Raw genomic sequence first — 27,949 nt, forward strand, 5'->3', positions numbered from 1 at the left:
ATTTTCCCTGTCCTCCTCCAATCCTGCCATTTATTCTTCTTTTTTCCCAGATCCCAAATTTTTAAATGGCTTGATTAATGTCTATACCTGAATGCATATTTTACAATCTTAACAACAATTTCAGTTCCTGGTATGCAACAGACATTCATAAATGTTTGTTTAATGAATTAATCAATGAATTTGTGTTTCCATCTCATATATAATGTGTGTTTGACACAACATTTAATTCTAGTTCTTAGTTGACCACTTCATTATTCAAGAAGAAAACAAAGTCATCATACTGGATACAGATGAGTTGAAATTATGATACTATATTATGGTGATATTCACAATTAACATCTCAATTTGGACTCTTACTAATGGAAGGGAAGTCATGTGACAAGGGATTCATGAAAATTCATGAAAATCCAATCACTTGAAAATATAACCCTATATCTCACAATTTAGGACTTCAGAGATTAAAAGGGCTGGAGGAATATAGCTTAGTGGAGGAATGCTTACCTAGTATGAGCAAGAACCTGGGTTCTGTGCCCAGCACCACCAAAATTAATAAATACATAAAATAGATTAAATTATATTAATTTCCCATACAAATTATATATCACTAAATCAAACTGATATATGAAATTTCAAATTGAAATTTTACTTTTATTAATCCTGTTTTACACCCAATTTAGCAAACATAGTTCACGATATATATCCTTTTAACGTCAGCTGCTTAGATGCACAGTTTTTTCTTTATTAAACACCATTTTCCCCCACAATGCATTACATGCAAATACATGCGATTTAAATTTCAATAAATAGAAATACAGATACAACTTTCTGAATGGTTGACCTTATTGAAATAGCAGTTTTCTGTGTGTTTGCATGTGTGCCTTCGTGCATGAACACATGTGTATATATGTTTATCAAAAGGACCAAACTGACATATAAAATATATGATTCAATACAGCTTTTAATTCAGAAGTGGCAAGGTTAATTTTGAGTGAAAATAATAAGCGGTATGTTTAAAACATATATCCAAAAGGCACAATTTAGTCTGATCAGTGCAGTACACTAATTATGTTCATCCAGTATCATTTTCCAACTGCCATAACTATCACTAGGAGAATTGATACTTCAGCTAGTTAACACACAGGTTTGACTGTTCAGAATTCTATGGAGGGAACTTATTCTGAATATTAATGTTTTGGTAGTTCCTTGGTTCATTTGCTGAAAACAATTTCTATTATGTCCTATCTTATATATTTATTTTGGGTAAAATTGTAATAGAAGGAAAGTTTTCCCCACTTTTAAAACTACACCTAAAATGTAAAGAACTACTATTCATAGTGTAAAAGTTTTAAAAATAGATTAGTTATTTAATGTTTTAAAGGATTTGTTATTTTCAAAATATGTTCTTTGTTTTCTCCTTTTTCCTAGTCTTTAATTAGTTCTACTTAATGTTCATATATCATTTAAGTTGTTACAATTTTTTTTATATTTAAGTGTAAATATCCAGAACTAGACAATAAAAATAAAAAAATTAATAATGTTTGTCAGAAAGAAGTATTAGTAATGGAGAGTTATAATAACTGAATGCATATTGGATATATTCCTTTAAAATATTCAGCTAAACTCGGCATTATGGCCCACACTGGTAATCCCAGCACCTCTGGAGGCTGAATCAGGAGGATCATGAATTCAAAGCCAGTCTCAGCAGCTTAGTGAGGCCCTAAGCATCTTAGCAAGACACTGTCAAAAAACAAAAAGTAAAAAGGGCTGGGGATGTGGCTCAGTGGTTAAGTGTCCCTGGGTTCAAGCCCCAGTACAAAAAAAAAAAAAAAATTAAGGTGTCATGCAAAGAGGTTTATATATTAAATAGTGTGTGCTGAGAAGATAATGACATTTATTATATTCTTTAGGTTTTTATATATGAAAAATTTTCCTAATCCTTCTAGGATACACTTTAAAGAACACATCAACGATGTGAAGGGTATTGTTCATCTTTAAATTTATATAGGTTCCATGAAAATTTCCACTTAAATAATGATTGCAGAGTAAAAGATCATGGATTCACTATTTATATTCTAGGTGAAAGAAATATAATCTTGATTTTTGCATATTTTTAAATGGGTAAAAATGTTCATATCTATTATCACTTCATAGAAGTTTATCTCTTGCATGACCAATATTATATTTTTGTCCAGTTCTTACTTATTTCTCTTTAATTCACACCCATCACCCATTTATGTTCCAATTTCAGCTGGATGCTTCCTTTTCTGATCATTTTCATTCGATCTTTCCATTCCAACAAAACTGTTGTTTATCTAACAGTCCTACTATATGGTCACGGAAAAAATAGAATATTAATACAGGTATTATGTATTTATATGTGTAAAATGAGCATATTTAATACACATATTGATTGGAAGTGTATCATGAAGAAACAGTGTTTCAACACCTCAATCAATAATTACAAAATATGGAAAGTTATATATAACATGATTATTGTATAGATGATATCCTTAATACCTGTACTTGGAATCTGTTCTAAAATCATCATAGAATATTTTAATTATTGCTAAATTGTAAGACTTGGGAAAATCTAATTTTGCTGTAGGTATCAGGTATTGCATAAATACTGAAAGTATATGCTGTCATTTTTGGAAAGCTTTATATCATTAACAGTTACATATGTATATTTTCAAATTGGTAGAGTAACCACATTGGCAACTATCTATGTTCCTGGTCTTCTCTTGTGTTTTATGTGGTAACTTGTGCTAGACTAACCTCTGACATCTTACACCAGAATAAAATCTTAACACTGTTTTATTAATTCATTTGAAGCCAACCAATCCAATTTTTCCATGAGTTTTTGATTTTATATAGCAGTTTATCAGAGAAACAAATAAAAATTTTATGAAACCCAAACTAAAGGTGTAAGTATTTGTGCTAAGGAGTTCTTGAATTTGGCCATGCATTCAAAAGACCTAGGAATCTTTAAACATACTAATACCTAGGTCCTGCCATAGAGAGTCTTTGTTATCAGTGAGGCATTCAAAACTGACTATGGAAAATTTTCAAATATGCCCTGGTGATTCTAATGCACAAACTTTAGAAACATTACTAAAACTCTCTACATATATGAGAATTACTGTGTAGTGAGCAACATTAACTGAAAAGTATAAAACCATGGGGAAAACAACTGGTCTGAATTATCATCTGCTATCTACTTGTTTCACAATCCCACCCCCCAAAAATCCTGCCCAACAGGAAATTTGATGTGATCAATTTAACTGCATTGGTTTCTGCAATGAATTGTGAAATTTTCATATTGGAAGTAGTTTTCCTGTTCATATTTCTAATGAAATTTCCTGTTTTGCAATAGCTACTACAACTTTTATGTCTAATCTGAAGTATAATGTTTTAAATCTACTTAACACCCAGTAAACTTTACACAGGCATTACATATATGGTATCCTATCATCAATAAAAATGATACCCAACCTGTTCTGGAGTTATGCAACAGATTATTCTCAACAATCACCTTTACTACAAAATATGAAAGATATCTCAGATAGTTCCTTTAATGTTAGAGATTTACATCATTGCATTCACAACTGTATACTATGGAAAATACTGGAGGTATTTGCTATTTGGTTCACTACACATCTTGTTTTCAGAAAAATAAGGAGGGCAATCTGTCATGTTAGTAAGTAGATGTGTTCTTTGAAGCATTATGCACTTCAAGGAGAAAGTCCAACTCTTAAATCAATGTTTAAAGTATATTTGGATAACAATACATTTCATTCATAAATAATAAAACAAGCTGTTAAAGGTATCTGATAAATACTTTAGGCCAAGAGGAGTCAAGTTTAATGGGAAGGGAAATGTCATTTGAACAAAATAAAAATGCAATGTCTTATATTACTGACATAAACTAAAATGAGACCTAAATATAGATGCTCTAAATCATGAGCATAAACAGAAATGTAATATATTTTAAACAAAAATTAGCAAATTCATGAAAACCATTGCCTATAAATAAGTCCAACTGAAAATATATGAATATATAAATGGAATTTAGTATTATTCAAGAATAATGTTCTGTAGTAGGTTATTTTAGTGAATTAAGCTAATTATAGCAGAATTAATTTTTGGTTTCCATGTTTACTTTACTAGACAATAAGGTCCTTGAGGTCAACAAACCTATCTCATTCCTTCAGATAATTTTTATCAGCAAGCACTGGATCTGATACATAGAAACCATTCCATGTATTTGTTAAATAAATGAAAACAAATATTCATTAAATATTTACTAAGTTTCAAGTGGTTTGTTAGACATAGGCTACAGGAACTTATAAGACATCCTGAAATATTAATTCTCTATATCCCAGCAATAGATTGTAGACTTTACCACATTAATATCTTTAAAACTTAAAAATTAATCCTAGAAACTTCTAAGTACTAAAAATAATTCATGTAAGTGAGGAAGACTAGATTCGCAGTGATCCTGAAGGAATAGACTAGAAAATTAACTAGTATATTTACAATCCTTCAGTAAAATGCAACCTGATAATGAATTATCAGACTTCCTTGTGAGTTACCTGTGAGTTCAGTGGGAGACTTGCCTTGCTTTATAATTAAATGTATGATAAGGGAAAATATATGAGAAGTAAATGAATGCAAGTAGATATGCCAAGGTAATATATCTAATTTAATGATCATAAGATATGATATTTTTAAATCACAATTCTTTTTTATTAATACCTCTATATTTGACCCAGTAATCCCTGATAAAACTATTAGAGAAACACATGTTCAGAATAAATCTTAACATTCTAATATAAAAGTGCTTGATAGATAAGAGAGGACTTCAAATTACTACTAACAAAGTTTCCACTTGCATTGCTTTCATAATTCAGATATTTTGTAATAGAAACAAACTAAATATTTGAATCAGTGTTGGGACTAATGACACGTTAACTAACTCAGGCTGAGTCCTTACTCCCTGGCGGGTGAGCAAGATCAAGGCCTCAAAGGCGGTTTCAATAGTTAATGACAATGAATCGGACCACCGTCAGGGATTGGTTAACAACAGTTCCGCAAACGTGATCAGCTGTGCTTGCCATATAGCCCTATGGGACTCTCACCTGCGTGAACCCCCCATGCCTTGCTGACCTTTAAGCTGATTGGTTCACGCCTAGCCTCCACCCTACATAACAGCTGTGTGATTTCCTCAATAAATGACATTCCTGCTGTGCCTTGTGTGCTGATAGACCTCCCAGCTCTGGTGTGTTTCCTTTGTCGTGACACTCATCATCCTGCTCAGCCCTGCGTTCTCCTCAGGCGGGCCCTGAGGAGGTACTTTGGACCTTGTTGCCCGACAGGGAGCAACAAATCAGTACTGTTATATATTTCCAAACTTCATCCATCTCTACGGGTCTAATTTATAATCCCATTTCTCTGGATATTAATGTATGCTTGTTCTAGACTTTATTTTTTTATTTATTTTTATTATTTAAACAAATGGAATACATGTTGTTTCTCTGTTTGCACATGGAGTCAAGGCATACCATTTGTGTAATCATAAATCTACATAGGGTAATGTTGTTTGATTCATTCTGTTATTTTTCCCTCCCCCCCCCACCCCTCCCACCCCTCTTTTCCCTCTATACAGGGAAAAGTCTTCCTTCCTCCATTCTTGCCCCACTCCTGACCCTAACCCTAAACTTAACCCTAACCCTAACGCTAACCCCTCCCACCCCCTCCCATTATATGTCCTCATCTGCTTATCAGGGAGATCATTCGTCCTTTAGTTTTTTGACATTGGCTTATCTCACTTAGCATGATATTCTCCAATTTCATCCATTTGCCTGCAAATGCCATAATTTTATCATTCTTCATGGCAGAGTAATATTCCATTGTATATATATGCCACAGTTTCTTTATCCATTCATCAACTGAAGGGTATGTAGGTTGGTTCCATCATCTGGCTATGGTGAATTGAGCAGCTATGAACATTGATGTGGCTGTATCTCTGTAGTATGCTGATTTTAAGTCCTTTGGGTATAGGCCAAGGAGTGGGATAGCTGGTTCAAATGGTTGTTCCATTCCAAGCTTTCTGAGGAATCTCCAAACTACTTTTCAGAGTGGCTGCACTAATTTGCAACCCCACCAGCAAATCACAATATTAATAGGACATATGTGGGATAAATTGTCTTTAAGATAATTAAGGGTGTTAATTTAGAGATGAAATGATTGGGTTATGAAAGCATTAACCTAATCGGTGCATTAAGCCATTTATAGGGATTAACTGGGTGATAACTATAGGCAGGTAGTTTGTAGCTGGAGGAGGTGGGTTGAAGGGGTCATGATCCTAGGGTTTATATTTTGTCCCTGATGAGCAGAACTCTCTGCCTCTGGTTCACAGTTGCCATGTTCTAAGCTGCTTCCCTCCTCCATACCTTTCTGCTGTGATGTTCAGCCTTACCTCCAACCCAGAGCAATGGAGTCAGTCATATATGGACTGAGACCTCTGAAATGATGATCCCCTAGTAAACTTTCCCTCTTCTAAAATTTTTCTTATGAGGTCTTTTGGTTACAGCAATGAAAAATCTTACTAAAACAAAAGGCCTTTCACACTGGAAGAGTACATTAAAGATCCTAGTATGCTATTACTATAAAACAAACAAAATTATGAATATAATAAAGCTATGAGGGTTGGGGGATTGGGGATGTAGCTTAGTGGTAAAGCATTTGACTAGCATATATGAGGCCCTGAGTTCAATCCACAGCACATAATAACAATGCTATAAAAAGCTGGCATCATTGCAAAAGAGCATGTTGATGTAATTTAGGTCATGCCAAACCAAAATAACACTGTAAAAAATTAAAATATTCAGCTCCAAAATACACCTTCTTGGCATATGGATTGTTTTCAGTTACTCTTGAGAAACTATAGACACTGGAAAAGCTCTGAGAAGTTAATCTTTTTCAAGGGAAACTTAACTCTATAAAGGAAATCTCCATTTGTAGAGATGCTTCTTCTCTGTATCAAGAAGAAAAGGATGAAAAAATCACTAGAGACACTTAATCAATGGGAGGGCATTTACTTAAATATACATAATATATCACCATTGTTTGTTTTAAGCTGCTTTTCCTGAACATATATATGTGTGTGTGTGTGTGTGTGTGTGTGTGCATGTGCGCGTGCGCGCAATGCTGACAATTGACCCCAGGGCCTCGCACATGCTAGCTAGACAACTACAGTGTTTCACTAAGTTGCTGAGGCTGGAATTGAGTTTTCCATCTTCCTGCTTTGGCCTCCCCAGTAGGTGGGATTAGAGGAAGGCACCACTATGCCTGATTCTGACTATTTAATCTTAACCATGCCTTTACTTACATCCTTATTTTTCTGTTTCAGAGAATCATGGTATTTAAGTCTGAAATCAAGCCATTTCTTTGAGATCTATGCTAGAAACGGGTCATGTCTCTCAGTTATCTCACAAGTAAACAGGAGATAATCATGATACTGACTGTTTGACTTTCTCTTGTTAGTTTGCCTTTTGTTACAGAGATTCCCAGGTAAGAACTCCTGAAAGGTAGAGGAGAAAGTTATTTTTCCTTCCTGTGACAGGCTAACATATTTGACTCCATGGAAATGTTATAGGCCAGGCTATATGGACAATGAGTAATCAGACTCCATTTTACCTTGAGACTCCATGTTATGCAGGAAATGCTTCTCCCTGGGAACACCCCACCTCTGTACCCATCAACAGTTGCTTAGCATGGCATGTTTGGCAACACAAAATGGCAATTCTTATATATTTTAAAATTGTTTTCTTTTTGATTCCTATTTTTCTTAAACGATTTACCATGTCAAAAATGATTGTCTACATTTAGTAACCATTCTTTAACTTGTACCCAACTAAGGTCTCTTTCACCCACTTCCCCTTCTGCTTATGATTTTAGATCTCATGATGTTAGTTTGTAGTTTTGAATCATAGCAACAGACATTATGATTGATATACTGACTTACGGTATAAAATCCCCTGCAACTCTATGGTTGGAGCTGGTCTCCCAATAGCCATTTTTGGGGCCTTGTGTGAGACAGTCAGCCAGCCAGCTAATAAAGACTCTCAAATTTGGACTTCTCAGTAGTGATCGGTCTGCTCTTATGTTATGCCCCACAACACTTCCCACAATGATATAATACATATCAATATGACTTGTATATTCAAAGGTACTGAAAAAGACTCTGTTTGCTAGTGGTGGCAAAATAATAGATAATGACATAACTATATCTTAGCCAATTTTAGCCCAGTCATAAAGAAAAAAAATATATGATTTCATGGAATACACATGGTTTGTTTACTTATAATACTAAAGAAGACAGGTCAGCAGATATCTCAAGACCTATGACATTAACAAACGAGATTAGAAAACATTATCTAATAAGCAGTTTAAGAAGGCTTTCCCTGTTAGTTTCTTATGAAATCAAAAAATGGGAATTAAGAAGGTGAAACTAAATTGATTTGTTCTCCCAAAATGGGAGGCATTTTCCAGTTCAAAGGTGTCATTAATATATAAGAGAACACATCTATTTCACTGTTTCTGAAACAGGCTATGATACTAGGCACATCCAGACATAAATTCCTTAAACAGGAAAAATTTTAAGTTGTCTTTCAAGAAAGTCTTCCAGAATCTACTTAAGGACAGTTTGGGACCAACTTTTCAAGAACAAATGTGTAGCTGAATGTGATGGTGTACACCTGTAATCTCAGCAGTTCAGGAATCTGAAGCAGGAGGATCACATGTTCAAAGTCAGCCTCAGCAATGGCAAGGCACTAAGCAACTCACTGAGAGCCTGTCTCTAAATAAAATACAAAACAAGGCTAGGGATGTGGCTCAGTGGTTGAGTGCCCTTGGGTTCAATCCCTGGTACAAAAAAAAAAAAAAATGCTGTACAGAAAAGCCTGTTTGCCAATTTGGTCAATGACCATCATGTCACAAGTTCAAAATCCCCAGCAAAAAGCATAGCAACTACCCATGAAAAGAAACATGTGCCCTGGAGTTGAAGACAAAATATAGTGGTAGAGTGCAAGCAGTACTAGGTTCAATCCCTAGTACCATGAAAGAAAGGAAAAAGAATCCCATGAAGAGGCATGATGACTATTTTCATGCTTGCGCAAAGGTATCCTAAAAGTCCCCTTTCTTGCTCTTCAATTGACAAGCAAATTATCCCCTGAGCTTTGCTAAAAATTCCCTTTCTACCAACCTATCCAGAAGGTGTGTTTGAACAACTTTTTAGTTGCTGGAGTCCTTGCTGATTGACCATGCAATAAAACTTTTTTCTTTTTGTAAAATCCTAGTACCATAGTAATGGTTACTATGTGCTTCAAAAGTGAACCCTTGCTTGATAACATTCCTGTGATTAAAACCTAAGTTTAGAAAGATCTTCCATGTTCTTGGATAGGACGAATTAATATTGTCAAAATGGCCATACTACCTAAAGTGCTATACAAATTCAATGCAATTCCAATTAAAATCACAATGATGTACCTTACAGAAATAGAGCAAGCAATTATGAAATTCATCTGGAAGAATAAGAAACCCAGAATAGCTAAAGTAATCCTTAGCAGGAAGAGTGAAACAGGGGGTATTGCAATACCAGATCTTCAACTCTACTACAAAGCAATAGTAACAAAAACGGCATGGTATTGGTACCAAAATAGAAAGGTAGATCAATGGTACAGAATAGAGGACACGGACACAAACCCAAATAAATACAATTTTCTCATACTAGACAAAGGGGCCAAAAATATGCAATGGAGAAAAGATAGTCTCTTCAACAAATGGTGCTGGGAGAATTGGAAATCCATATGCAACAGAATGAAACTAAACCCATATCTCTCACCATGCACGAAACTCAACTCAAAATGGATTAAGGACCTCGGAATCAGACCAGAGACCCTGCAGATTATAGAAGAAAAAGTAGGTCCAAATCTTCACCTTGTTGGTCTAGGACCAGACTTCCTTAACAGGACTCCCATAGCACAAGAAATAAAAGCTAGAATCAACCACTGGGATAGATTCAAACTAAAAAGCTTTCTCTCAGCAAAGGAAACTATCAGCAATGCGAACAAAGAGCCTACAGAGTGGGAGAATATCTTTGCCAATCATACTTCAGATAGAGCACTAATCTCCAGAATCTATAAAGAACTCAAAAAACTCTACTCCAAGAATTCAAATAATCCAGTCAACAAATGGGCTAAGGAAATGAATAGACACTTCACAGAAGAAGATGTACAAGCAATCAACAAACATATGGAAAAATGCACAACATCTCTAGTAAGAAGAGAAATGCAAATCAAAACCACCCTAAGATTCCATCTCACCCCAATTAGAATGGCGATTATCAAGAATACGAGCAACAACAGGTGTTGGCGAGGATGTGAGGAGAAAGGTACACTCATACACTGCTGGTGGGGCTGCAAATTAGTGCAGCCACTCTGGAAAGCAGTGTGGAGATTCCTTAGAAAACTTGGAATGGACCCTCCATTTGACCCAGCTATCCCACTCCTTGGCCTATACCCAAAGGACTTAAAATCTGCATACTACAGAGATACAGCCACATCAATGTTCATAGCTGCTCAATTCACAATAGCCAGACTGTGGAACCAACCTAGATGCCCTTCAATTGATGAGTGGATAAAGAAACTGTGGTATATATATACAATGGAATATTACTCAGCCATAAAGAATGATAAAATTATGGCATTTGCAGGCAAATGGATGAAATTGGAGAATATCATGCTAAGTGAGATAAGCCAATCTCAAAAAGCCAAAGGACGAATGATATCACTAATAAGTGGAGGATGACACATAATGGGGGGGAGGGAAGGGTTAGTGTTAGGGTTAGGGTTAGGGTTAGGGATGGGGGCAAGTATGGAGGAAGGAAGGACTGTATAGAGGGTAAAGAGGGGTGGGAGGGGTGGGGGGAAGGGAAAAAATAACAGAATGAATCAAACAACATTACTCTATGTAAATTTATGATTACACAAATGGTATGCCTTTACGCCATGTACAGAGAAACAACATGTATCCCATTGGTTTACAATAAAAAAAAAAAAAGAATAGAATTGTAATCATTTTAATCTTTTGGTTGATATCAGAGATAAAATTCTAATCAGAGCTCTATAATTTGAAGTATCAATTTCAATTTATTAGTTTTTGAGTTAGTTAAAGCATCACCACCAAGGCTTCTGAATTATGTACTGATTCAGATTCATATGACATAAAATGAACAGAAGCACTGACTCCCAACAACAAAAAAGGAATGGGAAAATGCCCAGTCTCTAACAATACAAAGAGTACTTAGGCAAAAGTCTAAATTTGTTAAGGACACCCAACAAAATTATAAAGCTAAAAACCTGGAAATATCCTGTTTAATGCATAGTAAAGTGCTATGCAGATAAACCTTTAAAATTCTATCCTTTTTTCTATTACTTTTAATAAAATATAGTTTCAAAGCCTTTTACAACACTGACTTATGATACTTAAGGTTTTAAGGCTATTGTTGCCTATATATTCAGAATAAAGCATAGAGCTGTAATGAATATGCATGATTTTGTTTCAGAATGTGTTCAATACAATGCCACAAACAGAATAAGAACATCTGTTTTTCAGAGATATAATGGATGGATTTGGATGCTGGAAAGTGAGACAATGGGAGGTATGAGGGATTCATATATTTTGATGTGAGGTTTATAGATTTAGGTAAGGGATAAAAGAATGGATATGGTGTGATCATGTAGCCCGTACCCCTCTTTTGCCAAAGATCAAAGAAGAGTAATCCCAATTGAACAGATCAACCAATCAGGACATTATAAATAAATACTCAAAAACATATTTAGCCCATCAAATCTTACTAAAAATAACACTTAGGGTTCATTTTTCCTGGAATACTTTTGTACATACAAAACAGGATTACAATTATTTGATTTACATTTAAGGAATAGTTACTTAATAAATATGAAGTTACAATCGAAGTGTAGACATTATAGTTTTGTACAGAAATGGGTGGAGAGATCACAGAATATTTTCCAGAAAGATGAAAAAAGAACCGCAAATTAAAATGTCAAAAATAACAGAAAGTTCTGGTTGGACTCAGCAGAGGAACTTGTGCAATTGATAATATTTCTATTTCAATTTGGAGAGAAAAATAATCAATTACAGCAGTGAATGTGTAGTAAGGAAATATAATCAATTGAGGGTGGGAGAAGGAGTAACTTTTTATAATATGTTTTTCTTAATGACATTCATCTATTTATTTTTAAGGAAAGGGAATCTTAGACTATAGAAAAAGACTAAAGAACTAAAATAGTTGATAGGGAATCCATGAAAGATTATAAGTGGACTTAGAAGTATATCGGGGTTACAAAGATGGTTTCTGATTTATGACAGTACAATTTAATGTAAATCTGCTGAAAATTCAGGGTTCAATATTGGGAAAGGAATTGGAAGATTTTTGAAACTGTATGGACAGTTATTCAAGGCATGAGATAGAAAAAACTGATAGGGAAATATAATGATTTCTGAACAGTATCTAGATCCACCTGAAGCTTAATACTATTAATGTGTAGTAAGCTAATTTTTTGATACAATTTTGTATTTTTTTCCCAAACAGAGCTCAGTGGTCTATGAAAGATACAATCCATAAGGAGAATCTACATTTGGAAATCAGCACTGTGAACGATGTAGGAAGACAAGGATGATGAAGAAATAGGTAGATAACTATAACCAGAAAGGTACCTTACAAAGTGGGTAAAATGGAGAGGAAATGAGTGATTTGAAAGCCTAATGAAAGCAAAGCTCAGTTTAACTAGACAGCATAACATGAGGCAACAGAGTTGTGATCATAAAAAGTGAAGTCTATGTTGACAATCATGAAACTCATGTAATCACATGAAAATCAGGTCCAAGGAGTGTACATGTATACATATAAGAACTAGATAATCAATAAAAAATAGCATGCAAAGATGCATCACAGCATGGATATATACCTATGATAGTGGCTACATTAACTGCTAATAACACTGAAAGCCATTATAAGCAAGAGTGTTGAATAAGCATGGAATAGGCATGGAGGGAGAATCCACAAAGATCAAAGTGTCCTTTAAATTGCCTACTGCCTTTAGACAGAGACCAAATTTTCAGTCCAACCCATTGAGTTGAATTAAAAATTAATTCCAAAACAAAATAAAAAGCTCTAAAACACTGCAAAAAAGCCTCACAGTACACCTTCTATACAATGTCCCCAGAAAAGCATATCTAGGGAATGTACATAGAATACAGGTAAATGGTTTACGTTAGGTGATAATGTTAGATTAGAGTTCTTCATGTGATTTAATTTTTCCATAACACTAGAAACACTAAACTAATTTTCATGAGGAAAACTGCTAAAAGATGCAGAATAAATGACATTCATAATTGCTGTAGTTTTGTCCTCATACATTTGCTAGACTATAATGCTGCAAAAAGTAACATGAATATAATCTTTCATTAAGGGTCAAGAAATGTGGACATACCTATTCAGAAACATGCCAAAAGAGTTAGATTCACTTACAAATAGTTAAAAAAAATCTCAATGTGCTATTCCATATTCAAATTCTTAAATTACGCTTTCAAGAGATTTTTTAAGAAAGATCTTCCATACATTTCTGGATTGTTGAACAGAATAGGAGTTGAAGAAGAATTTTGGAGACACAAAATGGTTATTAAAATATATGTTACCTTTAAAATTTTCATTGCCCAGCTACCTTGCCTTCATGTAACCTTTGAGCAAATAACTGCACACATGACAGGGATCTGGAAGAAGATAGTCAGATGACAAGAGAATAGCTTTTACTTGAAATACGACTATAGCTACTCTCTGTTATCCACTATGTTAGTCAGAAAGAAACCACTTTGTAAATTCACCTCAGGCAGATACAAAGAAATGAGAAACATTCTCCTTTGAGAATCTCAGTTAGTTCTGTTTCTGCCATCTTTAGTTTAGCACTTTGGTGAACATACTCTTTAACAAGCCTGGCCATTTGTGCAAACCCTGAGGGCAATTTAGACTCAGACATAGTCAAAGAGGGGAGGGATCTTTAAGAAAAATGTCTACATGGAAATTTTCAGGTAAATGCTAAGTAAAATAAGGCCTGTAGATTAAATCTACAAAGTTTGTGTTTATACAAGGAATATTTTTCAGTATTAACTAAATTCAAAAAATAGTACTTCTTCTAGTTGAGCATAAATATTTCTTACAATATTTATTTAATCACAGATGGCTGTGTGTTGAAATATATTTCCCTTCTAATTATCTATTAGTCAGTTGAATATCAACCAGGTGAAAAATGAACTGTGGAGAGCGGCATTTGCTTTTATTTTACTGTTCAAATGCCACTAGCTTTTTGGTGAAATATCTTTTTAAGAGGAGGTAGAAAAAAGTGTGTATTTCTGCAACTAAGCCTCTGATTCAGATTCTAAAAATAGGTTCTGTTTGGAAAGGCCTCTGAAGTCATTTAAATTTAAATCCAGGGAAGTCATTGAGAAATTCTCCTGTCCTTTGAAGTTTTAGGATCTAAAAGATAATAAAGCACTCATCTAGATACTATATTCTTATGTGTTACCTTACATTTTTACAAATTCAGGATCTGAAGGAAACTGAATATAAAAGTCATATTTTATAATTCATTAAAAAAAACTAAATAGGTGAAGTTCAGGGGTTTGAGAGATTAATTCAACTTTTTATGGAAACATTTGCAATAAATCCAAAGTTAATGAACATTCTGACACTTAATATATTTAAGGTTTATAGCTTTGTGAATTTAATATCCAAAATACCCTTCAAAAGGTATACATAAATGCAATGAACCAAAAATAAAGGGCATCAGAGGACAGACCTAATCTCCATGGTATGTGTTAGTCATATTATATCAGGTTGGGCTTATAGATTAGTGGAAACAGCTTAATGGTGGATCTGTGGCAGCATTATAGTTGACAGAAAAATAGTTTTTAAAAAACTCCTCTTCAAGAAACATCTCTATCCACTTATAACATTAAATATATTAAATGTTATTACAAAAGTATATTAAAATTTACAGGTGTTTTGAGATAAACCAGTATTTGCTTGATATCTCAAGTTTTGATCTTTTCCTTTTCAAAACAAGGATTCTAGAGACAGACTGCCTAGGATCAAAACCTGGTTCTTCTACTCATAAGCCCACAACTTTAAGTTAGTCATTTAAGCTCCCTGTACCATTTTTTCCTCATCTGTAAAGAGTTTATAGAGATATTGTGATGATTAATTTGCATACATTTATTATTTACATATTTAATATTCATTATTAAATATTTATTAAAAAGTCACATATTTATAGGCATGTAAACATACATATAAATCTCTGCACTAATAAATATACATATACCTGTTTTTCTATTTATAACTGGATACATACATATGCATATACACATTCACATATGCATAAACATGCAGTGTGTAGAACTGAGTAAAGAATGAGTAATTTATTTTTATTTTATCATGTTTACTTTGTTATAGAAAGCTAACAAAGGGAAGGGAGGTAAAATAGGGTTAGGAAAGACAGTGGAATGAATCTGACATAACTTTCCTATGTACATATATGAATACACCACAGTGAATCACCACAGCATATATAGCCACAAAAGTGGGATCCTAATTTGCATAAGATATGCTCCATGTTTGTATATAACTGTCAAAATAGATTCTACTGTCACATATAACTAAAATGAATAAATTAAAAAAATTTAAAAGAAAGTTATTGAGAAAAATAATGATCAAATGTTCACAATTGTCAATTTTTAACCCTCCTCTTTGGCTTGATCAAACTTTAGTCAGGTTTCTGGAAACCTATAGGCTCCTAAACTTGGCTTGACCCCAAACATGAACAAACTATTAAAAAGTGAAATGTGTCCCCATTATCAGCTTCTCCTAGGACCACAGGAAAACCCTTTTCCTATTGAACCAATAAAAATATTTCTCTTGTTTGGCCAGGTTCTTCTTAAAAGTCTGTTTATCTTTGTTCTCCCCTGCTGGCCATATTAAAGAAAAATCTTTCCTGTTGGATGTTGTGATCTTGTAGAGTCCCACAATTGGAACCTTCTCCCTACTGTAGTAGTCTTTCTTTTGAATAAAATCTTACTATATATAAGTTCAGGTTTGTTTTTATCTGAAAAACAAACATCATTCCCCAAAACCTTACTTTCTGTTGGGTCTCATATTATGATTATTTTGATGTTTTACTTTTACTTTTACATCTTACTCAAGTTTTTTATGTTGAAATATCATGACTTAAATATTTTCTGAATTGAAACATGGATAGGTTCATTCCAGAGTGCTACATACAGAACCTAACTTCTTTTGCTTGTTTGTTTTTTGTTTTTGGTAGGGGGATACTGGGGATTGAACTCAGGGGCAATGGAACACTGAACCACATCCCCAGCCCTGTTTTGTATTTCATTTAGAAACATGGTCTCACTGAGTTCCTTAGTGCCTTGCTTTTGCTGAGGCTGGCTTTGAACTCTCAATCCTCCTGCCTCTGCCTCTGCCTACCAGCCGCTGGGATTACAGGCATGCACCACCACGTTGGACCCTAACTTCTTAATAAAATATGTTCCTATATACACACTCACCACAACAGATAAAATTTGTAATATTTGTATTCTTGAAAATTCTAACTATTAAATAATTGATCAAAGAGTCCATCTCCAAATTTACCAGAATTATGGAGAATTTTAGAACAATGTTTTGGGTCTACAATGTCTCCCAAAATATTATGTGTTAGACAATACAACAATGTTTTAAAGTTGGATCATGAGGGCTCTGACATCATGAGAGGATTAATCTATATGATGGATAGATAATTTGAATGGACTACTTAGAGGTGGTGAAAACTGTAGGCAGGTGGGGCATGTCTGAAGGTAATAGATCACTGGGGACATGTCTTGAGGACTTTATCTGTCCCTAGATACTCCCCAACTCCGTTTCCCAGCTACTGTGAGTTGAGCAACTTTTCCTCCAGTATGCTGTTCTGTCACAATGTTCTGCCTTAGAGCCAACCAACCATGGACTGAATCCTCTGAAATTGAGAATCAAAATAAATCTTTCCTCTTCTAAGTTGCTCATGCCAGATATCTTTAGACAGCAAAGCTGACAAACACCTAAAATCACGAAAGGCTCTCTCTCCTGCTGTCACAATGTGTGCATGTGTATTAATACATATTAATATGTATATACATATGTATATACTTAAATATGTATACATATATATGTAGATATATAATTACACATTAGCAGCCAGTGACATTTTATTACTGTTGATTTCCTGCTTTAAATTGGAGAACTGTTCTTTGAACTTTTGCCTTCTGGGAGGAGTTGAATTTCAAAAATTCATCACTCCCAGATGACACTGTTACTCAAGACAGTTTAGAGAGGCATTTGAAATCTCTCAGAAAAGTATATTGATTTAAAAATCTTGTTATTTTAGTTTTTTCTCAAACATTAATTCAAATTCATCTTGACATTCTAGTCAAACTCCTTTTTCAAGTATTTCACATTTAATAAAGACATGTAAGGGTAACAGATTCCTTTCTGACATAACATAGACCACCCTCTGGCAAGTTCTTTTTCAAATGTTGAATTTGGACTATCAAACTAGAATAGGATAATTTATCTTGAAGATCATACACATTTAACTGAGCAACAGCAATGGCAACATTTTGGTAGCTAATATGAGTAGTTTTTAAGGCTTAATTAATTTGATTTTCAAAATTTCTTTCATCAGAAGTTTAAGGCCAACTCACTTCTTTCATACTCAAAATATGGTTAAAAAAACAAGGCATAAATTCTGGAAAAAAACATGTCATGAAATATTGAGAACCTATTTTAAAGGTGGTACAGTTTAACTAGGGAGGTAACAAAAATTTCATAATATGTGTGAAATAGATTATTTTTAACAACACAAAACTATCTTTTTCTAGGAAACTGTTCATATGTATTTGAGCAGAGTGTAATTTTTCACAGTGAAAGATGATTTTCTAAAACTTAGTTTCTCAAATAATATAATTTTGCTGATTAACTATGTCTAGTTTATTTCTGGTATCTTTCTCTCTGATCCTATCATATATTCATGGTTTGTATTCACTTTTTGCTATCACTGCTAAAGTGTGTACTGTCACTAAAATGCTTCTTTTTTATTGCTAAAATTCATCACAAAATAACTATATTATTGGAACATTCACAAAATGATACTGTCATAGTATGTTGTTTTGGCACAGTGGGAAAAGAAAGTATTGGTGAAAAATAAAATAAAATAAGACTTGAAAATTGCTTCCAGGACTGTATAAGTGATACAAAATATGGAGACAGCTCAGCTTGAATCTCTTTTAAGGCAGAACTATAACATATGTCATCTTAAATACTTACAGTTTTAACTCCATGGAGTAACTACTGTAGCTTCAGGAGTTTAAGGAAAAAATAGTACAACATATTTTGAAGTCAATTTTCTTTGAAATTTACAGTCTTACCTTTCCTGCCTTTGTCCCCTCAGATTTCCGCTGATTTAGGATAAAATGGAGGCAAGGGAAGAAAAACAAAACAAAACAAAAACAAAAACAAAAACAAAAACAAAAATCAGCTCCAATTTGGTTAGTGCAAATGCATATTTTTAAAAAAGCATGTCAATATTCCAAGTGCAATACTACATACTTTTTTTCTTCTCTAAATGCTTTCATCTTCTAGATTCTTCAGAGGTTTCAGTGAAGTGGTAAACAGCATTGTCAATTTCATACAACAAAATGAAGAGTCATATAAAATCTTGGATTGACATCAAAAATCAAGTTATATGCTTAGGCAACATAGGCACTAATTCTATTGGATATTTCTTATGAAATCATTTATTTCTTATCTATTTTCAAATTAAGGGACCTTTAATTCAAGCCTAAACCTATTTTTTAAAACAAGAACTAGGCAAGTTCAGAATTCATGAATTGGAAGCAAATATTAGAAATATCTATAATATATCAGTATACTATCTCTAAATGTTCAATCAATAATTTTAGTGGTTCTTAGTTCTACTCTGGTTATCTAAATCCTTTCTAAATCTATCATGGTAAAGAGAGAAGTTACTTCATTTTTTAAGATTCAAGAAATATTTAGGACATTTGTCCTCCTTATAGATTCATTCTCTTTTGTAGATGTTCACAAGTCCTTTCTCCTCAATTGTCTGTTTTACAGTAAGGCAAAATTTCCTTAGAAAGCCTTGTTGAATACAAAGAATCAGAAAATTGAAAAGAGGGTAGAGTTCATTCTGAAATAAGGGTAAATAAAAATGGAAATGCAGTCAACCTCATAAGAGGATAAATGTTCTGTATTTTATTTAGTTGTTTATCAGATACTTCCAGACCAAGAGTGTACACATTTTCTCTCATTTTAATATAACTTGAGCTCCAAAATTGAAATCGCAGCAAGGATCAAATATTATCCTAGAAATAAAAGTGTACTTTTTGTACTTCTACATTGTATATTTATTTTAAGCTTAAGATATCAATAACATCCATTGACATCCACCAAATCCAACCAGCAATGGATCAATGTTAGAACTGAATTTGTCTATGAAGACATAGCCTGAAGATATTGCCTTGAGTATTCTCTTCCAAAAACGTGTTCTTAGATTTTAATATCGTTAAACAATCAGTATTTAAAGATCTCTTTATTATGAATTAGAATGTTTGAATAACAGATGATAATTTTTAACTTTCCAAACGAAAAAAAACTCACAGACCAAAAATTCCTAAAACTTTATCCATTATCTAAAAATACAACATTGAAAAATACCATTACCTATTCTGTAAAATCATAACATCATTTTGCATTAGTTTCAGTAGAAATTACTTTCAAGAACACAATATACATTAGCTGTTAGATGTTTTACCACTTATCACTGAGCAGTCCAAAAGCTTTGAGATCTTCAGTGAGTCAAAGATATAAAAGTGTTAATCATCTCTATCTTGGTATTTAGTGAAATATTAAAAAAGTGAATGACAACCAATGGCTAGTGAGGTCACAATGTCAAAATGTATTTATTTCTCTAAGGTATACATTTGAAATAAGAGCACGGCCTATGTTGTGCTACTTTTGTCCTTTTTTGAGAAATTCTACTGAGAAAAGATTAAAATAGATAATGTGTGAAATATTAAAATAGTATTCTGTGGATTTATCTGCACTATACAAATATAACACAATCTATCATCATGAGAGGTATTCTAGTGCATTACTACTAGACAAACATTAGCATTAAAAGATTATATAGAAATATGTTGGCAAGCATGCAGGTAAGTTGGCAAAATATATTGATTTTGATGATAGAAATTTTCTAATAAAAATCAGTTCTGAAAGGGAAAATATGCTTAACGGCAACTTCTATTTTAATAGAAACACAAGTTTCCCCTTATTTGGAAACTGGTCCCCAAATGACCCACATTAAATCAACGAAAACACAACCCAAAGTAAATTAATATATAGCAAGGAGGGGGAGAAAAGTTAACCAGTCTGAATTCTTATTGGCTCATATTTATATAAGTTGCTTTAGTCATGTAGATTTGTAGGTTCTTATTAAATTCTTCATGTGAATAAATTCTATTTTTTACCACCAATAGATAAGTGTTTCTTCTACCACATCTAGTAAATTTCTTGATCTAACCAAATATAACTGATGAAAGAGAGACGGAATATAGTGTTCATGGGAAGTTAAAAAGTTTGTTAATGTCAAGAGTATAACCCAACCAAGGAAATATCCTAAATTTTCAGTAATTTCTCTATTAAATCACATGGTATTAGTTAATATAGTAGAAAATTGTAGGCTGGGGTTGTGGCTCAATGGCAGAGCACTTGCCTACCATGTGTGAGGTACTGGGTTCAATTCTTGGCATTGCAAATAAATAAAGGTCCACTGACAACTAAAAAATATTTTTAAAAACTGTCAGGTAAGTCAGTACAGTCAAATGTTATTCGCATATGCTCTGAGGCAGCAGTTCTGTTGATGCAGTTGAAAAAATCAAAACCAAATAATTTTCATATCCTCAATATCTATGTACTTTTGTGATCAGTGGGAACCACACATATTTGTCTGTTTGCATTTGTGTATTCAAACCACAAGCTCACAGGGTAAGGTGAATAAAAGAGAAAATCTATAACCCAAAATATTATTGCTCTTTTGCAGTCTCTGAAAAAGTCCAACTCCTTTTTTTTCCATCCCCAGATTTACAACTTCTCTTTTTTCTGTAATTATCTGTAAAAAGTGCAGGTATTATCTGCATTCTGGCTTTAAGTACAACATTTTTGTGCATTGCTTCTGCTTACAGTGTGATTGTCCTCTGAACATAAGAATTAGAAATTTTTGACCACTAAGATTAATGACAGAAGAAAGAGAGTAAGGCTATAATTGGAAGTCAAGGAAGCTACATCTCTATACACAGAAACCAGATAGAGGAAGAAACATACTGGAGAACCTATCTTGAACCACTCTCTGCTGATTAGGAATAAAGTTGAAGAGGTCACATAAAAGAGACAATGTATTTAATGAGTGCCAATACATGTTAAAAGATGACTGCCATCTCTCCCAATAAAGCACCAATCATTGTTAAATATTTGCCCAATGGGTCATGTGCATTATCAACTTAAGATGTTCATTAATGATTAAGATTTAACAAAAACCACTTATCAGAATGGCACTGACAGTCTTCTGCAGGACTGGCAGTGTTAATGATGGTAACTCTTCTGAATGTTATGATCAAAATGAAAATGTTTATCACTGTGAACACAAAAATCCTTACAAATATTTGTCTAATGGATAGATGAAACTTGGGGGAAAAGTTTGTGTGTGTGTGTGTGTGTGTGTGTGTGTGTGTGTGTGTACTATGAAAACGTAGCAACCCGTAAAGTCAAGTTTGTGGTACCACCCACTATGGAACAACTTCCTCCAATATGCACTTAAAAATTAATTACATAGATGCTATAAATAAGAAAAATATCATTATTTTAACCTCAATAATTTTTATTTGGTTTAAATCCATGTAACTACTATGTTCAAGTTTACTTTGTTTTGGTAAAAGGACACATGGCATTATATTTCAGAGATTTATTCAGTTATCTCCTTAAAGTGTTGGTGGCTTTAAAGGAAAGAACGAGTAAATCTACTAAGAATACAAACAAGCCTAAATTTCTTTCTCAACATGTTTGCTTATTATCTCTTTTTTAAAATGTAAATCGCCACTTCAGAAGAACAAATTCGTCAAAATGTGTCTAGATATTACTACTGCCTTATTCTGCTTTATCTAAATGGGAGAGTGGCAAAAGGATAGTACAAGCAATATCTACAGAACAGTAAAGAGATTGGAACATTTGAAATAATAAGATTTAGGTTTCATTTCTGGTTCAAAAGTAGTTGTATGTTCTTGTATAAGTAAACTTTGGAAGAATATATATTTACCTAAAACATCAAAGCTAGGATATTAAGTACAGTTTTAGTGTTAATGGTAGTGACAATGCTTATATCAATCATCACTGTAATTGTTACTGTCATATTTTATTTATTGTGTGAGAGGCATTCCAGTGAATTCTTTCCTAGTATCATCTTATAATGATCCTGTGATTATGGGTATATCATTCTCATTTTACACATGAGAAAGATGTGCATTGAAGAAGTTAAGAAACCTACTTAGATCCTCTACTTGGGAGGGACAAAGCTGAGGTTTGAAACCAAGTCCACTGGATTCTTAATATTCTAGAATGTAAGTTCCTTGGCAGTTGGAACTTTCATCATTTTGGATTTAGAATACTGCTGTGTTTTCAATGCACATGTCTGGCAAAAAGGAGATCTACAATAAATATTTGCACACTCATCTAAAGAATAAAATATACACCTTTAATCTCCATATTTGTGATTATAGATAATTAGTCATCGTATAATAATTATGAATATTAGTTAAAGTAATCAATTCTTGAACCATACTGTTTGGGTTCAACTACTGGGTATATATCTTTTATCTATGTTATCGAAAAGAAGGTTTAATTTTATCTTTTTACCTTAGTGCCATCATTTGTGGAATGGAGAAATCAGGAGTTGCTAGCACACAGTATGTATAAGGAGGATTAAATGGATAAATTAAGTGCTTCAAAGACTAGCTGCTGTTTGTTTGAGCTAGCTATAATTAGTGGTAATTTATTTTGTACTCTTTATTGATATATAATTTAAATATCATTTATACTGTCAAGTCAAAATTTTTAGTATATTCATATCTGTAACCATCACAACAGTCAATTCAAAAATATTCTCATTCCCAAAAAGAAATCCCATACTCTTTAACTATCACCCCCTTATTATTCCCAGCCATCCCCTCAGATATAAGCAACCATTAACAATTAACATATTTTCTATCTCTATAAATGTCCCTTTTGTAGACATATAAATGGAGTCACATAATCTGTGATCCTTTTTTACTGATTTGTTTCACTTTGCATAATGATTTCAAGGTTAATTCATGTTGTAGCTTGTTTCAGAAATTTTTTCTTTTATATTTACATAACATTTGGTTACAAATACTACCATTTTGTTCAAACACTTATTCATTGGTGGATATTTGGCTTGCACATTTGAGCTGTAATTAATGATGCTGCTACAAATATCCACATGTAAGTTTATGTATGGATATGTTTTTTTTTATTTGTGTGAATTTATAGCTTGGTGTGAAATTCCTAAGTCAGATGGTAACTTTATAATCATTTGAGGAACTTTTAGATAGTTCTCCAAAGCAACTGAACCATTTTACATCCTTCCAGTAACATGAGGATTCCAATTTTTCCATACTCTTACCAAAAAGATAACTTATTTTTAACTGATTAACTTCATAATTGACGTTTCTAGGACTTACCACTGTTAAAATCAGAAAGAAAGTAAAGTTGGAAGAAGAGATAGATAATGGGACAAAGATATTGCAGTTGTTATGCAAAGACTGAATGAATGAAGAACACCGGATTAAAGATATGTGAAATGATGTTTCTTGGACTCTTCATCTTTGAATTGAAATATGCAGAGATTATAAAAATTACCAGACTACAGTAAAATGAAATGGACATTGAAGTTATGCTTTTTTCCAAGATGGATGCTGGATTCAATCTAACAAAACTGTACGAGATCAAATATTCTCAAAATAACCCAGGAGCAGAGTATTATGGATGATAATAAACTTCTATCTTCTTACCAGGAGCCATACTTGAGTTAGAATACAATTGCACCATTTTCTCACATAATTCTTTTGATTTATTTAAAGCCCCACTTCTACCCTAAATCGTCTTTATACTATGACAGTAACAAAAGCAATGTGACAGACTTATCTGCTTTCTGAAAATATTATATGTCAATAGAAACAATGTTTCATTTTTAATTATTTGAATTTTGCATAAAGATAACTCTGCTGCCAAAGATGTATGCAATTGCCTCCCATATCACTTTAAATTACAGATCATCTTAAACATGTCATTCTTGCAAAATGTGAAAAATCTGACTGAGGATGTTGTATTGTGTCTATTAAAGCTTGTAGATGTTTGCAAAATGAACATCAAAGCAATAAAGGGATTATGAGTATAAACAACAGAATATAAATGATCATTCTTATTTACCAGAAGGAATGCCTTCCTTTTAAAATGCAAGCGTTACCAGATTTCTTGGTTATGTAAATTCCCAGTTTTCATACTAGATGAAAAAATGATAAAGAAATAAAAATTTAAAATCCAACTATCAAACTTCAGGACAGACAGAGTATTTTAAAATACTACCAGTTTACTAGCACAGGTTTCAAGTGAAAGTTAAATGCTAATATAATCAATTTATGTAACTACTACCTAGTTAAGGATATAACTTTCTGATAGTGACTTGAATGTAGATTATAATTACATTTCTTTTATTTTATCTCTAAAGTTTGAATTTTAAAATAATACATTGTAACTATAAAATGTTTGGAACTCATTGTAAAATGCTTGATGTCAGTATTTTAGTATTTTCTGTTGATTATTTATAAGGTGAGACAAACTTTATGTTCTGTAATTGTCATATAGTTTTCTTGAGTGCTTAGTTGGCTCTGATGTATTCTCCCTACTCTAACCCCAGTGCCAATTGCATGCTAAACTTCTTCTTTTAGTGCATCTTCTGTGGAATTTTCAGCCTATTTCAAATTATGTAAGGAAACCGAACAACAGGATAAAGCTATCTGTTTCACATTATGTGCTTTTGTTTTTGTTGTTTGTTTTGCTTTGCTTTGTTTTTGTCTTCCTTTCTTTTTTGCAGTAATGGGGATCAAACCCAAGCACTCACAGATGTTAGGGAAGCACTCTACCACTCACGTACGTCACTGGTCTATTCATTTTTCCAGTTGATTTTTTTAAAATTCTTTAGTTTTATGAGGTTTCAAGTGTATCTTGACACTCTAAAGTGAAGTGAATAGCTGTAGTGGGTAGAATAGTGTCCTTCAAAAATTCTAGTTCACTTATACCTGGAACTGTGACCTCATTTGAAAATAGAGTCTTTACAGATACAAACTAAGAATCCAGTTTGAATTGATCTTGAATTTAGGGGGAACCCATATCCAATTACTGATGACCTTATAAAAGATGAAACACAGATTCTCAGAGAGAAAAATTCCAGGTAAAGATGGAGGATGTAAATGCCTTTTCACAATGGTCTGCTATATAACTTAGACATAAATATATTCTATTGGAAGTTAATGTGTTTTGTGCCCTAATACCTAGCAATAGATACATTTCATGATGCATATTTCAAATATGTATGAATAACTGTGAATACATGAAAATTATGTAATTCTTATATAGTGCTTAGTTTCCTTACTAAATTATTACCAATGATTAAAACATTACATTAAGATGTGTTTCAGCAGGGCAGCTTTTGTATCGCTCTTTATGTTAAGCAAATGCATTTATATTTACCTAGTGGAGTTCTCTAAGTTAATTTTCCCTCAAAAATTTATAATTCCGTTTATTTTAGCTAGTTTTACATATGGAAGTAACATATCCAACTCCATAACATGAAGCCTTGAGTATTAATCAGTTCACTTTCTAATGTAGGCGAACTACTACATTGAAAAAATGACAACATTTCCAATTCAATTATTTCAGTTCTCTGCCCGGTTCCAGATACATCATGTGCAAAGACAGCATGAAATGTATGGAGAAAAGACCCAGGATCAAAAATCTTTCTCACTTTCAGGTAGGAGGGACTGTCCAATGTGACAAAGCTGGGAAACATACTGCCTTAAATGAATTCATATTTCTTACTTCATTTCTAACATATTCATTCATTCACTTATTCCTTCATTCATTCGCCAGGCTAGTTACTCAGTCATTAATTCATTCACTAAGCTAGCTAGTGATTATAGTCTCAATCAGGGAATAAAGGCATGACTATGGATCATTATTATACTTGTGGTATCCAAATAGCAATTTTCTTCATTAATAGAGGTATAGTTGCACAATTTTATCTCTCAGAGAATAATTTATAAATATTTAGTTACAGCTTTAGCAGAGAAAATGAACACTAATTAAAGGCACAACTTAATATTTACCACAGATCAACTCCAATATCTATAATGCTGCCAGATTTGCATGAGACAGAAATAAAAGCACTCCTCCTGAGTGATCCACGAAGTCTTGAATTATCAAAGGCTTCCATTAAAACTGCATAAGATAAGGTCTGAGCTTTATTTAAAAAGGTATTTCATTCCCCTAGAGGCTCATCTGCCTCAGGCATCTTCCCAGTATTTAGCTCTTAAAGTATCTAAAATATTTTAAGCTTGTACATATTTTACTGCTTTGTGAAGCTATCATGTAGATTTTTTTCCATTTTACCATATTGAAGTTGTTATTTTCAGCTTCCAATTCGACATAAAACAGCCGATGGTTCCATTTATCTCTCTGACTGAGTTTATTCTCAGCAGAGCTCTGTATTCAGGGCAGTTTTATTTTTATTATTGGTTATTTATCATTTGTATTTTTGGAAGAAGGAAAGAGTTATAATTCTTTGGGAGCTTTTATTGTGGAATTTTATCAATCAACCAATATTTATTGAGCATCTACTGTGTGATAGAAATTGTACTTAAGATCTTCAGCTCTGAAAGTGGACTGCCTGGCTCAAAACCATTTCATCACTATTAATGTCATGGCCTTGGGTAAATTTCCCAATCACTCTAACTACTCTGCTTGAGTCTGTTTACGTGAAAATAACAGCATTAATAATGGTAACTACCTGACAAGGTGGTTGTGAACACTAATGGATACAGTAAAGCACTTAACACACTACCTTGTCAGCACTCAAAAATACTGGCAATTATTGTTATTGTCATCATCATTATTTTAATGGTGCACTGTGTGAAACCTTGAAATATCTATAACACATAAGGAGATATCTTACAATCTTCTGATCAAGTCAGCTACTGGAAAATATTAAGAGATTATCTATTAATTGCTAATATGTGTGACAGCAACTCAAGTGGTAATAAAGGACTATATGTGGGAAAACTTTTGCTTTGAACTATTAAGTGAATCACTACCTCATGAAAATGAATTATAGAAAACTGTATAATAATGATATAGTTTGCCTGAAACATATAAAATATGCTTTTAGAAAAATCAAACATTTTATTCAGCTAGTGACTATGGTCCAAAAGCAAAAGGCTAAGTTTATTAAGGATTTTAAACATTTATCAATCTACAGAGCCATATGATTTAATGCATAGTACTTAATGTTAAATAAGTGAAACAGAGGTTTCTATCTTAGGCTCATGGGACCAGAATCTTGACCCAGATGAT

The 27,949-nt window shown here is 33.1% G+C and overlaps 1 protein-coding gene across 2 annotated transcripts in view; it reads right to left on the minus strand.

The window, feature by feature from the left end:
* The window catches only part of PCDH11X (protocadherin 11 X-linked), a 739,590-nt gene that overhangs the window by 333,783 nt on the left and 377,858 nt on the right, over positions 1–27,949 (minus strand). For both annotated transcript variants that reach the window (XM_079123016.1, XM_079123015.1), the window contains one exon: positions 18,601–18,630. In XM_079123016.1, coding sequence (XP_078979142.1) covers positions 18,601–18,630 — 30 coding nt within the window. The remainder of the gene's footprint in view (positions 1–18,600; positions 18,631–27,949) is intronic.

The sequence above is a fragment of the Sciurus vulgaris genome (genome assembly GCF_902686455.1).
Source record: "Sciurus vulgaris genome assembly, chromosome: X".
Lineage (NCBI taxonomy): Eukaryota > Metazoa > Chordata > Mammalia > Rodentia > Sciuridae > Sciurus > Sciurus vulgaris.